The 15,724-nt window shown below is 38.3% G+C and overlaps 1 protein-coding gene across 1 annotated transcript in view; it reads right to left on the bottom strand.

Annotated features, from left to right (window-relative positions):
* Positions 1-669: 669 nt before the first annotated feature.
* Positions 670-15,724, bottom strand: part of hcn2b (hyperpolarization activated cyclic nucleotide-gated potassium channel 2b) — a 35,330-nt gene continuing 20,275 nt past the window's right edge. Inside the window, exons 5-8 of the mRNA XM_079350271.1 lie at positions 10,495-10,641; positions 9,581-9,821; positions 5,928-6,092; positions 670-2,937 (exon numbers count right to left, since the gene is read on the bottom strand). Coding sequence (XP_079206397.1) covers positions 2,003-2,937; positions 5,928-6,092; positions 9,581-9,821; positions 10,495-10,641 — 1,488 coding nt within the window. The 3' untranslated portion in view covers positions 670-2,002. The remainder of the gene's footprint in view (positions 2,938-5,927; positions 6,093-9,580; positions 9,822-10,494; positions 10,642-15,724) is intronic.

Here is a 15,724-nt window from a genome sequence, read left to right as displayed (position 1 = left end):
GTCATTAACAGATCAAACATTTGTAAAAAGAAAATAGGGTAGGCCTTTACGTTATGTTTTTTTTCTTCCATTTTATTAAAAATGTTAGCATTTAATTAGGGTTTTGTATTTCCGCTTGTTATTTATAATGTATATTTGAACTGACGCAAACCATCCAACCTCATGCCCCTTTCTCCTTTCATTTGTTTTCCTCTGCTGTGAGATTTCAAGTGAAGAAGAAAAAACTCATCTCTCATCTTATTATTTCACTTTAATTTGAGGTCCTGTCCTCCACAAAGTGTGTATTTCACACTAAAACGATCTAAAAAGATTCCACATGGCATAATTTGGTGATAAACAGAACACAATGGACCAAAAACTAAAAACTGGGTAAAAAAATGTGCAAGACCCCTCAACTTTATCCCATCTGGAAACATAAAGGTGGATGGCAAAGCAGGAACTGAAACTAAACAAATGAAAACTGCAGAATGATCATAGAGAATGAACTCATCATTGGTACTGTATAATAAAATCTAATTCAAGGAGAATAATAGAAGTCTTAAACAGGCAATAGGGATTCCAATTTCCACTCTCATTACCCAGTAATGGTTCAGGCTTTGGTGAGATGAGGTGAGAAGAGGTTCCTTTCTTAATGCTTTAGACACAAATCATTGGCATCCAATGAATTCTTATAGACGCTTTAATGACAGAGGCACACAGTAATACACATCCTGCAAAGGTTCTTCACTGTCCTAGGTGGTCGATCTGTAGCATTTACAGTTGGGGCTGAACTTTGCAGTAGTGTTAGTATCGACTGACCAGCATGGTGAAACGTGAGGTTTGTAAAAAAAAATGGATTTATAATTTGAATATGCAGGTTTTAATGGATTCAGATTTTGAGTCAAATAAAGTTCTTTGTAATCGTTGGGCAGTGAATTAACATGTGTGAGAATAAAACGTATTCTTACAATACAACATGGGAGATATTACAATTTTGTGTTTAAAGTCCATAAAACAATTGCTTTAGGAGTTAAATATGCTGTTTCTAGGAAGTCAATTAATTTTCCCTGATTTAGTCTGTTAACTTGCCTTTTTGTTCTGGGGATTACAGTGAGTTTTTGCTATAGCCTACATAGAAATAATTCAAGTGATGGATCAAAGAGATGAAAAAGGGTAAACTGTTCACAGTGTCCTCAGCTATGTGTACCTCTGTTAAGAAATAAAAAATATTATTTCATGTAGCTTAGGCTTAAAATGAATGCATCCCCTTAAGACATTGATGCCTGACTGGAACCAGACAATTTGTCCGACAGTTTCAAATTTAAGTGGGCTGATGTATTTATGTTTTGGGCATATTAAAGACAGGAAGACTAGATTCTACAAATACCATTTTAATTTGATAGTTTATTAAGTCTAATGGGAACTATGTCTTATAATTTAGAGGGAACAAAGTGGAATGATGTTTTCTTCTAATTATATCATATTATATCTTAGATAATATAACTACATGTTGTGCTTACACATTTGGTCAATGGAACACTTACAAAACAAAAGAAAAAAACACATGTTCAAATCTCACAGCAAAACGTAACTGCATTTACATATCAACTTCTGAAATCTAAAGTAGGTCCCTGATTTTCTTTTAGCCCCATCTGACCCAAGGTTTTCATAAAATGAGTAGAATGATGGGTTAATGAAGCATATATACCAACATGTTGTGAAATAAACTACATAAAGGGGTCAGAGTAAGGAAGATGCTACTGTATCACTACTGATTTGTGCAACTACTTTGTAAGTAGAATTATCTCAAAGCTGCAGATTCAAAAGTCAACATACAGACTGAATAATGTAAGAACAGTCTCCCTTTAGATTCTCCCTGCTGCCACTCACTCAACATTCATACATTCGGATAGTCAAACTGGAGTAAGTACAGATAAGAAAAACTGTAAGAGAAAGAACATAAATCACCCTCTAGCAGTCAAGCCCCTGATTGAGTCACTTCTCCAAAAGAATTTCATGAAAATCACAAGTTTGAAGATAGCCTGGATCTAACTTTGACATGTTCTGTCTCCGGAAGGCTCACTACAGAATCTTTCTTGGGTAGGCCCGAGTCCCCAGGGCCTGTTCCCAAGCCGTCTACAGCCAGTCCTGCACCAGACCCAAAACCCTGCATGGAACCAGGCAGAGACACTATAGGGAAGGACATCTGGTGGGGGAGTACCACCCTATGTGGTATAGCGCTGCGGATGCCAGTGAGAGCTGATGGGGTCTGAGTGGGTCCAATGGAAGTAGAGGAGACTCGTGTGGACTGGGGTGGACTAGGGGCACCTAGTTGCGCCCCCTCATGAGGCAGTGAGGGTTGAGAGGCAGACAGTGTCCTCGCATCTTGGCTCAGACTGTCCATTTGTAAGGAATGGGTACTCTTATGTGTACTGGGCCGATTCGCAGGGCTGGCAATGTGCTGCTGGGCAAGAGAGAGCTGGGAGCCTGAGGTTGGACCAGTCATGCCACTAGCTCCATACTGGAATGATCGTCCTCCAACTGCCAGTGGGCTCTGAATAGGGGGTGTGGATAGGATTGGAGCAAAGGCACCGGAAGCAAAGAGCTGGGACTGCAAAGGAGAGGCTGAGACAGGGCTGGATACATTTTCCATAACCTGGAATCTCCTAACCATCCTAGGAGACTGAAAGTTCCCAGATCCTACTGAGTTCCCTTGCATTGGCGGACAAAAGTTCATGGCTACAGCCTGCTGCAAAGTAGCAATTGCGGAATTTAGAGGCTGGTTGGAAGAATCTGAAGGAGTCATGGACAAGGCCCGTTGTCTTGGTACATCAACTTGCTGAACCATCTCCCGATCATATTTTACTATCTCTTGGATCATCTCATTCTCACGGTTGTTGAAGACACCTGAGTTCAGGTCATGTTGAACTTTGTGCATTAGAATGGAGTTCTTCTTGCCTGCAATTAAATGGAGACACAAATTAGCATTGTAGCTAAATTAAAGGTTAATCATTTATTAATGAATCATCTGTGGCTGTTTGAACAAAATTTTCTCAGTGGGGCATTGGCATACCATCTTTTATTGCCAGTCTTTTTTTTCTTTTCTTCTTTTTTTTTTTTTTTTTTTTACAAAGAAATAATGTCTTTAATGTATGACTTTATCCTCTAGCTATTTCTGGCCGCAGTGGATACAGTAGGCTAAAAATGGAACGATCTGTCATTCCCTCAACGTGCAAAATCCATCACTGACAAACACTTGCACAAACACACTCAGATAGAAAGAGAAATAGAGTGTCTGATCTTTCTCACTGGATCTCTGTTAAGAGGAATTGGCCAGTGGGTTTGCTAGCCAGTGTTTTTATGCAATCAACTCAGAACTGCCAACAACTAATGGCGCATTTCAGTTGCTAAGACTTTTGTTTATTTTTGCTCTTATTTTACGGGTTTTATGTATTTGATCAGATCTATGTTTTTGTTCTTGCAGATGTGTGTGTGTGTGCGCGCGTGTGTGTGTGTGTGAGAGAGAGAAAGTGTGTGTAGGCAAGTGCGTATGTGGGTGCGTGTTTGTCTGAGTTTTTGCATTGAAAGAACAGCTGTATGAGTTTGTGTATCTATCCGTCTATTCTTGACCGCTGTACTGTACAGTAAGTGTACAATACCAGACACAACCTGACGCACAGTCCTCTGAATAAGATGGTGGATGCCTAAAACATGTACACAACTTCCTCAGCTCAGCTCCATTTTTACTTAAGAACTGACAGCATGTCAAACTATACATGTATTACAGGAAATTGTCAAACTTCCACCTGTTTAAAGTTTTTGATCAATTGCAATACATAGTGTGCTTCTGTGAACACCTGTACATTAATGGAGATAAATGGTAAATTGGCTGTACAGACATAGGGTTTTTCTAGTCCATACATCCCACATTCCCCCATTCATACATTGATGAGAGAGGATGTGTCTATCAGTATTAACTAATCACACACTCAATTTTGGATTCTGTGACTTGCTGAAGAATTTCCTCAACATGTGAACCGCAGTAGATGGGATTTAGCCGCCAGCCTTCCAATTGTAAAACAAACTTCTCTACCACTGACCCACAGTCACCCAATGCCTTCTAATTGCAGGTCCAGATGTGTAATTTAGTCTTATATGTACAGGAAAGTGAACTCTTGGCAATCACAGCACACTCGATCAAGCATCAACAGCTGGGTGCACCATGTGTACAATTGCTTCAACTTCAGAAGTCAATGGGTAATTGATTTGAAGCCAAATAGATATAGCACCATCTTAGCTTTGTGACAACACAGTGGCATAAACACAAAACTGAGCCTTTTTTTTGCGGGCTGCTGTTGAGAGCTTTTAAGTTATAATTGAAAACCTCTGCAATTTAAGTCTCTGATATTCTGCGTCAAGGGGACTTCTACTCCTGTTGTGAGGTGGATGAGCAAGTGCTTTCTATCTGAAGCAGTCAGCCAATGTAATAATGATGATGGGGAGGACGATGATGGAGATGATGATGCTAAAGGCCAGTCTGCATTTGCTCACTGCTGGAGAGGAAGGTTGGGACCAAAGAGTATATTTCATAAAAAGCATGTTGAGAAGGAAAAGGTAAATTTGCATTGTGTAGAAAAATGTCAATTCACTCACTAAGGGCCCTCTGTGCATGTTTGTGTGGGTGATTTCGTCACACCAAAAAAAAAGAACAATTATCTAATGAGCAGTCATTTGAACAAATCTTTAATTTTGAGGGTTAATCTAGAGGAGGTTCAGAGAAACCGAAGATTATCCTTTCCAGGCAGCTTTCTTCACCTTATTCCATGGATTAATATATCAAGTTACAATTTTGCTAAGTGACGCGTATCCACATGATGCACTTCAATACCATGAACAATTTACATTCAAGAACAGACATAATGAATGATTCTCAGCCATGAATACATTTTCAGCCACTACTCATTTCCTCCACACACTGTCACTGCTAGGATAATACAAACGGTACATCACAGCTGTCAGTAACCACCGTGTTTCGACATAGACATCATGTTAATGGATGAAGACATTTTCTTTACACTTCATTTGATCTTATGATGAAGACTTCTGCTTATAAAGAAACAATACTGTTGAATTTTAACAATGAGGCGTGATGCTTATTTTTTGGAATACATCTCCAAGACACATTTGGTAAAGTCAGGATGAAAAATAAAGGAATAAATAAATTAAAAAAATTATAAATAAAAGGCTGAAAATGCATGGACATGTTGACTGGACATAGACTTGATGACTTGTTGTCTTGTGAATCTGAATCTCCACGGTTTCATGTTTGAATATGCTAGTATTAAGAAAAAGGACTCAAAAAAGCATTAAGATATTAGATGTTTGCATGTGTTTGTTTTTTCTTTTGTAGACAAAATAATTTGACCTTATTTCAAATCAGCAAACTGAAGACATAAGGTCAGAATAAAACAATATTCTAAGTGTGTGTCAAATTAAACCAGAGACCTTCATCTTTCAATTTATACAAAGTTCTAGATTTAACATTCTAACAGACTGATCATAATAAATTCTAGTTCAGTATTAACTTTTTACAGGGCACTCATTGAAATACTTTGAAATTCAAAAATTCAACCTCATAGTGTTATTCAGGGAAATAACAGAACTTTATTTCCGTTATAACATTTTTCAAAAATTGTAATTGTAATAAACATTGACAAAGTTACCATATTTGGTTCAAATGCCACAATGGTGAGATCAGTGAAGTAGGATGATCTCTTCTGACTGGCTGAGTGAGGATCACATGCTTCTCAACCTTACTGAGGTGCAGAAGGGTGGCCATATGTAATGTTTACAGAAATTACCAAAAATAGTCACTTGCCCTATAAAGAGTTAAACACAAATCAAGTAAAGGTGGTGGAGTTTTCTGTCAATCCACGCGCCAGTCTTACCTATTCTGTCCAATCTGTCGATGGCAACCGTTTCAAAAGCCCTCCTCATCATGGGATACTCCTCCAGCACCTCATTGAAATTGTCCACAGAGAGGGAGTACAGGCGACAGTAGGTGTCTGCTTGCACGCTGGCTGTCCGTCTGCCACGGGTCAGCAGACAGATCTCTGTTGGAGGGAAAGAAAGAAATAGAGATGGTCACATTTCAAAATGGCAGACTGATAGATTTTAGGATGTCAGATGCACAGACAGAAAAGAACCAACTATAAAAATGATGATGACATTTATTCGGCCCATGTTATAACACAAAATAACCACCTTAGGTTTAAAATGTGCTTTAAACATCAACGGAAACTATATCAGAAAAAAAGATATAGTTCCAAGTAACCCCTCTTCTATGATGTTTTAATTTCTAGATGTATTCAATGTGTGATCAGTATGAAAATGTTTGATTCATGCAGCAGTTGTGTGCAGCCAGTGTGAGCCACTGAAGGTAAAATAGAGTATTTCCTAGAGCACTAGTAAAGCCCTGACAGGTGTGCGATCGTAGCACACTCTATATTCAGAGATGTGACGCTATGCTTCATTTCATTCAGATGTTCCCCTTCCTTTCCCTCTGTATATTCTTCTTCAAGCTTTTTTCCTCAATGGGCCAGCACTGGCTGTTGTCTTGACAACCGTATGACCTCCTTTTCCCCTACCTGGAAGGTCTGTCTTTACTGACTCTGGGAAATGAAGAAAAAACTCTAAAAAACCCAAGGAGACTATTTTTTAAACATGCATGCTATAAAGGGGCACTGATCTGGATTTGACTGACACTGTCTTTTCAGAAAAAACAAGGGTGCTGCATAATGCCAAAAAAATACCATACGTAAATTAAAGGAATACTAGAATTTTTTTTTATCATCAATCATTAAAAAGAAAAACATTTTAAAATCAAACGTTACAGGGAAATGGAGGATTAGGGCCAATGACATTTCTTGGGGGGGTTTGAGACTTGTTTTGGTGAATTGTGACTTTTTCTCAGAATTCCGAGTCTTCGCCTTTTCACTATCATTGAAAATAAAGACTCGTAAATATTTAAATAAGTAAAATAAAAAAATAAGAAAACTCTAGCTGCTTAGCTTAACTTAGCCTAAAGGATAGAGAAGGGTAAATGACTTGACTTGGCCCATTTGTAATAATTACCTATCCTCAGACTTAAGGCAAACTTGTCTGAGATCTAAAAATGTCAGAGCCAAAGAAACAGAACAGAGGATTGTAACAGAACAGGCAAAAAAAAAAGTAAAACAAAAATTCTCTCCTCAAAAAATGTGCGACAAAGGTTTCTTTTTGTAACCAGTAGAGCTCCTGATATATTGATTTTAGTATTGACAAGCGGGCTTAGCTGTTTCCCTTTTTCCTATCTCTAAACTAATTTCGGCTAACTGGTGGCTGGCTCTGGCTCCAGATTTATTGTACAGACATGAGAGCAGTAGTTATCATCTTGTCATTTTCATTGCATGAAAATAAAAAAGTGCATTTGCAAAAAAATACAAAAGGTTTATCTATTCCTTCAAGGAAAAAAAATAAAACAGTACATTGTGAAGATAGGATCTAGGCATCAGCAGCCAGACTTAATCAGTGTGTCTATCCCTGGATACATACACTGTCTCTATGGAACAAATGCATTCAGTACACTCAAGCCCACATACAGGATGTACTTTAACTACATGAGATCGTATACAGGGTTAAGTATGACCTTTATTGTGACCATGTTTTCTCTCTCTATGATAAAGGATTTATATTTCTTCAGAAGATTAATATACAGTTTAATAGCCTGTACAGATAGATGCTCTACTGTACTATGTGTTTTGTTGTGTGCTTGTGTAATGGAATCAAAAAGCTTTAGAGTACACTATATATAGCTCTTTAGAAGGAACCTGTGACTGCTGGTCATCATATCACTCTCTTTATTTATGTAGTATTAGGCACTTTATATAAAATGGCGTTTTAGTCTGACATGCCGTTGCAGAGCTGCAGACTGGGAGAGATAGTACATAAAGATCTTGCCATTGAATGCCATTGAATTTGCAAAAAAGTATTTGAACTTAGAAAGAAAATTACAGTTACATGCCCAGCTTGACACTGCTATCTACGTCCTTCTTTTACTAATTCAGAAATTCTAAACCGACCAAAAAGCAGACCAAAAAGAGAAAGGTCCACACACTGTTCAGGTCCCGATGAGGCACTTTATTTTTAGCACCTTTCTCTTTTCTCTGCAGTTTATACTTTTGTTGTCCTGCACCTATATTCATTTTGCTTACATGTGCATACACTACTTCAGATATATCCCTGTAAACAACACCCACTAACAGTTTCGTTTACGAAGAGAGACCTGCAGTTTTCCCCCTGATTCTGAACAGTCTATGTTTGACATTACAAATGGCCCCACCATCACTGTTATGCCTAATTAGCTGTTATTAACTGGCTGTCGGTATGTGTAATGTGTGTGTGCCTCAGTGTGCCATGTATCTGCACAACTCTGCTGACACGCTGGGCTTCAGGCAAATCCACATCAGTGACTGAGAGCTGTGTGTGTGTGTGTGTGTGTGCGTGTGCGTGCGTGTGCGTGTGTGTGTGCGTGTGTGTGTGTGTGTGTGTGCGTGTGCGTGCGTGTGCGTGCGTGTGTGTGTGTGTGTTTGTGTGTGTGTGTGTGTGTGTGTGCGTGTTTGTCTTGGTTTATTGGTAGGGAAGGCAGTAGACACACCTCTTCCTCTAATCAAGCCACAGAGGAACAACATTCTGAGAAAGTGGAACAGAAGGGGCTGCATCACCTCCAAATGCAGTTCATTTTTACCTTTTCTTTGGTTTTCCACTCTAACTAGACAAATACATGCATATATGGAATGTTATGAGTAGTAAGAACTATGTTTTACTTGATACTTAAAGCTCCTGCGAGGATTTTATGGTTGATTATGAAAGAGACAAAAGTGAGACGCACGATTGATAAGACCAAGAGATTAATAAGCAAGAAGATTGATTATTTCAATACTGTTATTCTTAATGCCTTTGGACTGTGACACAGGGTGGGTGCCAGGTGTGGGGAATTACAGCAATAATTATCAAATATGCTGAATAAAACCAGCATAGAGGTAAGAGGTGCCAATTTGAGCCTGAATACAGGTAGGAATTCAGATTAAAGCAGACAGTCGAGTCTGAATCTATCAATCGGACGCCTCTGAATCACACAACAGACAAATGCATTAGTTACATGGTAAATTCAAACATTTACATGTGAATAATTCAAAGTAATTGGTCAGTGGTAACCATGAAAATAAACAAGTATCAAGAGAGCAGGAGATAGTTTGGGTTGCTTGACAACAGTCCAGTGGAGCAAAGGAAGCAATGATGAGTTGTTCTTTAAACTGACTGCTAAAGAAAAGAGTGTACAACAGAGGAAAAAGAACATGATAGAATGGAACAGATTCAAAATCAAAGACAGAGCAAATCTGCTGTTTTATGCTCTTATGAGGAATATTTCACATTTTCTCCGATTCAGTTTTATGAAGATATCTTCTGAAATATTACGACATAAAACATAGAGTACCAGATGGCAGAACAGATTAAGAGTAGTAATTTAAAATCCTAAAGTGACAGATTATGTGACGTTTACCTCCAAAGTATGAGCCATCCATTAGCTTCATGCCGATGCTTCCTTTGGTGAGGACGGTGACCGACCCGTGCTGGATGAAGTACATCTTCTTGCCAATGGTGCCCTCTCTGACGATGTAATCTTTGGGCTGGAAGACTTCAAATCTCAGTTTAGTCAGCATGGCTGTCACAAAGTTGGGATCAGCGTTGGCAAAAAGTGGCATAGAGGCCACAAGCTTACGGCAGTTAAAGTTGACGATCTCCTAAATGGGGCCAAGATAAAGCAAGGGATTGTTATGTAACATCACAGCACATTACAGCACACACAAGAGGATATTACCATTGCTAAACTATCAAACTACCTTATTCATACATCAGTACAAAAATATGTAAAGATTAAGCTTTGTTTTTTTGCTGGGTTGAACTAATGAAACTCACAGTTTTACATGTGGTGATGGTTACAGGTCATTGCTTTTCTATCCAATCTAGATAAGCAAACTTTTCACTCTGTTTGCTATTTCTAGTAATCTTGATAACGCACCTTTTAACCCATCTGTTCCTTTCTTTCTTTCTTTCTTTCTTTCTTTCTTTCTTTCTTTCTTTCTTTCTTTTTTTCTTTCTTTCTTTCTTTCTTTTTTTCTTTCTTTCTTTCTTTCTTTCTTTCTTTCTTTCTTTCTTTCTTTCTTTCTTTCTTTCTTTCTTTCTAATATTCAGTAGACACTTAATTGATTCCCTCCCAAATAAGTGCACTTGTTAAACAGTTAATCACAGATAAAAAGGCTGGTAATAACCTTTTAACCACTTGGTTAGGAAAAAGACACCGTAACCAAGCACCATAATGAATGTATTCCACTCCACTTACTCACTGAAGAGTTAGGCAGTGTGCATTTGTGGGTGAATGAGCACATTACACAGGATGCCTGGGTGTTTTCATACCTCGCGCAGAGGCTCATTAAGCTCCTCAAGGATGCTCTCCTCATCGAACATCTTGCCCTGGTATCTGTGCTCGTAGTAGTCATGGATTTTCTGTCGGAAGTCAGCTGGGAGTTTGTGGAAGGACATGTACTGCTCCACTTGTTTGTACTAGAAGATGAAAAGAGGAATCGGAGGCAGTGAGGAGTTTAAAATGGAAACTTAAATCGACAAAAACAAGATTTAGACATGTTTTGTTTGTCAAGGAAGAAAGAGATTTCACAGTTATCATCATCAATTCTTCAGTTTCTTATCAAACACTAATCATGTCACATTTAGACTTGTAAAAATGCCCATTTTTGGTATCAGCATGTGTGCATTTATTTCAGTGTACAGCCCTGCAATATGATGATCCTGTGAGCCATTTACACCTTGTAGCTATGGGAGGAAAAGCTGCGATGAAGGTGTTAAGAAAGCATGACAGCTCTGCTAAGCCCATGAGGATTCATCATGCTCTGCTGTGTTTCGAGAAGGAAGATGCCTCTATTATACAACCTAACCACAGCAGGCTTTCTACTCTGGAGCTTTATTTTGAAGGGCAAATCAACAGTGGCTTTACACTGGGACTTTTCTCTCTAAAAATTGTTAATTATTTGTTTGAGGAAAATGTACATGAAGAACTCCACTTTCTGTGTAGACTGTTAAGAAAAAGGTCACAGGTTAATAATTAAATGGAATAAATGGGCATTCATGTACTGGAGATACTATTCCAGGACAGGAAGATGTTTATATTTTATGATAGAATTGATAAATATGTAAGTATGTGGCTAGAAGAAGGCTAGAAATTTAGGTCGATTGCAGAACGTCATAGTGTTTGTTCACTCAGGTGCTTCACACCATTATATGTATCCACAACTGTATTGTTCATCTACATCACATGCAGCCTCATTGTCCACTCCTCTCAAGTCATTATAACGGTCCATAACACATTTCATGGCTGGATTCCCTGTGAAAATAGCAGCTGTTGGATCTACTGTATAGCTTTTGTTGTAAGGTGGAATTGCATGGCACTGTGTCAGCTTGGGGATACATTTTGCAATTATTCTCCATTCACTGTACACCCATGTTTTCTGGGTTTGTTTTTTGTTGTTTGTTTGTTTGATATTCTATGTTATCAATCGTGTGATCGTCTTCTTTTCAACAAAAATATCCTCCCTGATGCTACAAAACACGTAAGATCATGAAGGTGGGGAAAGTGGAATTAAAATGTGTTTCTATAACTGTAGTGAGGATCTGTTTGTTTTGTGTAACTACAGTAGCAGACAGGCTTGTGAAATAACAAACTTGATTTGAATATACAAGTTGGAAAAAACCCCACAATCTTTTCATGCATGAAAAGACAGTAAGCGGGGATCAATATTTTAAAGAAGTCTGAAGTCCCAAACAAGCTTGTTGATACCTTTGACTTCTAACAAGCTTTCTTTACGAGGGTGGCCAAGACTGAAACAAAGCAAAATGTAATCACAGTAGCTCTAAAGTGTTTTATGTACAGTATGTGTGGAAAAAGTTTAGAATTTGAAAAGAGGGTCAACATAGAACCTCTCCTGTCCCAGGCTATGAATGGAAAAATAGGACAAAACAGCTCAAATCCTTTATACAGAGTTTGATGTTGTGATCATATTGACAACACTTTCAGGACTTGCAGTGCTAATCATTTGTAGTGAGAAAGAAATTGATGACAGCCTACGACGTTTGTATTATCAGTAAGGTCTGTTTTTTATTCCTTCCACCTTTGTAGTCAGAGTTGTCACGCCTGTCAGTTTTCATCGTTAACCTCATATTAAGAATCACAATTAAAGATTCAGGGAACATAATGAAAGCTTTTCAATAAGCAGTAAAATGAACTTAAATTCAGGGTCAAGGAAAAAAATGACATCAGCCCCTTTAAAGTGACTTTGAGATATTTAAACACAAGAATCCAACACCAGAGGCGCAGTTTGTGACTGGCCAATAGGGGGCTCCCAAGGGGGCTGATAAAATTAAAAAAACAATGCAGTGGCTCAAAATGTGCCAATTTTGCAGTGACAGCAGGATACCTCCCTCAGGGGACCCCATCTGACAGCCCTCCCTTTCCTTGCCTGGCTTAGCGTGGCATGCATTATTTCTGTGGAAACCAAAGTTTGTCAATGAAAGGGAGGGAGGGGCCCCCAATGAATTTTTGCTTAGGGCCCAGACATAATCTGGCATCGCCACTATCAAACATCTTGCACAGAGAGAAAATTAGAGAAATGTATGTGAAAACAGAGAAAAAAATCAAGAAAAGTCAAATATCTAACACAAATAATGTTGTATTGCATTATGTATGCAGTGTATATAATGATAAAGTGCTTTTTCTGGAGACTCACTTAAGAACCTCAGGTCAGCAATCGAAACACCTGGCAAAAGCTTCTTTCTCCAGGCCGTTATGGCACATATACTACAAATTCTCTTTGAGGTGCAAATAGGGCAGTGAGTAGAACAAAGGATGATCTTCAGCTGCCTCTGAGCATCTGTATGACATGTATCAAGAGGAATTTATTAATCTTTAAAGTGCCTACACCTTCCTGCCAGTGACTCATGACCTGACATCACAAATCATGAGGACACACCATGTATGGAAGAGCAGAGGGCCGCTGATAGTGACCTTGACTGTAACAGTCCATGACACATACTTTAGGTATGATGTTGAGCAAATTACATTTTGTCACACTGTAAGGTGACATATGGGTTACAGAACAAAATGGAGGCTTGACCCTGGTGGCTTGGATGACACAGCAAATCACAGTATCTTTAATACAGTGCAGACTGGCTGTCAGTTAAGGACACATTAATATTGTGTCCCTTGAGAGGATTTTCACCATTATATGAAGACCTGAATTGTTTTTTGTTGTTTTTTTGGTATAAATTCCAGAGAAATTAAAAATAAAATCATAATTTTGGAGAAGATGAAGTCAATTTGAGTAGTTTTTATTTATTTTAAGAATACTTTACAACAATATAAATAAATGAATGAATGCATGCATACACACCACATATAGTACAGCATAATTTTGAACAATTTACTACAACCTCTTTCTTTCTTACTCCAACCAATTGTAATCTCTCTCTCTCTCTCTCTCTCTCTCTCTCTCTCTCTCTCTCTCAGTCTTAATTTATAACAACACTTTTGGAAACTCATTGGCTATGGTCTTACAATGATATAGTATCTTGGATCTGTTGCTAGAGATGAAAGACCTCCAGACTTCATTTTCCTTGAAATGTCATTTTTACAGTTTGCCAAGCTCGACATTGGGAGTAATTTGGAGTAAGTTGTGAGGTGACCAATGCATCCTGCTCTCGAGGCTGTTACAGCGAAAGTATGCTGAAATTCCAATAGATGAAGGTCCTCATACTACAAACAGAAAATAAAACACTACTTGTATATATATATATATGTACATATAGGATAGGACGGATAGGAAGGAAGGATATTCATAATTGGTTGTCCCAGAATTTACACACTCTGCTAATACTGAACTTACAGACTAATACTCCCATCTCATGACTAACTAGTGTAGGAATCTTGGCGTTTTATTTGATCAAAATCTCACTTTGAGCAGCCATATTAACTCCTGTTCCTGTCAACCAAAAATCTGGAAACAGTAATTCACGCTCTTATTAATCAAGATGTGATTACTTTAACTCCCACTTCTGAATCTGCAGCAAAACATCTCTCTCCTCTCTACAGCGAGTACAAAATGCTGCAGCCAGGATTTCAACAGGCATCAAGAGACGCAAACACATCTTGCCATACTTGCATCCTTACATCGGCTGCCAGTTACTTTTAGAGTTGATTTTAAAATTCTACTCATCACTTTTAAAGCTCATAAAGGTTTGAGCCCAAGTTATATGTCTGACCTTTTAACTTCTCATGTACAGTCACAGGCTTTGATGTCATCAAATACTGCTCTCCTGGAGGTTCCAAGGTCCCGATTAAAAAACAAAGGTGACAGAGCTTTTGCCACCAGGGTCCCCAGACTCTGGAACAACCTCCCAGAGGAGATTAGGATGGCAAAGGTTGTTTTCTCATTCAAGTCACTTCTTCAAATGCACCTTTATAGGCTAGCATTCCTATGATCCTTTAATTTTATCCTCCCACTACATCTGTTTTGATTGTTTTCATTATGTTTTTATTACTTTTCCAATTTATTTAGTGTTGTTTTTACTGATAGCAATTCTGTCCTATGATCATAACTCTGTTGTTTTATCCTGTAAAGCACATTGTAAACCTAAAGTTTATTATTATTATTACATATTATGTATAGAGAAAGAAGCTATAAACAGAGATTATGGCAGCTCTAACTGAAATCCTTAAAGGCTGTTTTTCTCAACCATCTCCTCATACATTTTAGAATTTTTTCCATTTTCTCAAATGGTTACATATTAATTTTGGACCTAACTTCAATACGAAAAGAACATAACGCATTCCACTTAAACTTGACCATTTCCTCCCCATTTGTCAAGGGTTAGTAAGAATAGAGATGCAGCTTATTTACACAATATCCGGCTGATTCAATCAAGCATGGGGATAAATCGGGGGGCTCGTATTAAGTGCTTCCTGCCTCAGGATTCCGACTTTGGCAGTCTCAATTAAACTGACATGACAACTCTCTCTCACTCTAGGCCTCTCATTCCCTCACTTCTTTAAAAAGTGGCTGTCGAAGGAGTTCAGTGGAGTTTTATTGACTCCGATTTTCTCAGCATTAACTTAGATTAGTGACCATGTCACTCAGAGTCAGCGTGACGGAGTGAGAGTCCATGCGTCAAGGTTAAGAAAAATACATGCACACACTTCGAGCAAAGCTTACATTTATTCATCAACTTCTCTCAAGAGGAAAATAAAAAGCAAAATATGAAATCCATAATGCATGTTGGGTTTCCACAAGGTTGTGTTCATTTTTGCATAAAAGCATAAAAACTACAGAGACAACGATGGGGGAGTTGATGGATGTCAAGCACTGTCAGTTAACACTGACAGTCTGTCACACGAACACACACATTTATTTAGAACCCGTATACATGAGGAAAATCCTCATACTGAATTTTTATCATTACCATTCAAGTCTCTACATCTCTTGAATCCAATCTGTCCCTTTCAGCCTCTGGACTTAAGGAGGCCAGGCAATGTGGGGTATTTTTTTTATGGGACATAAAGCCCCTCGTTTGTGGCTTGCAG

The sequence above is a fragment of the Symphodus melops genome (assembly GCF_947650265.1).
Source record: "Symphodus melops genome assembly, chromosome: 8".
In the NCBI taxonomy this organism is placed as follows: domain Eukaryota; kingdom Metazoa; phylum Chordata; class Actinopteri; order Labriformes; family Labridae; genus Symphodus; species Symphodus melops.
The sequence above is the reverse complement of the archived record's forward strand: the minus strand, read 5'-3'. Positions and strand labels throughout refer to the sequence as shown.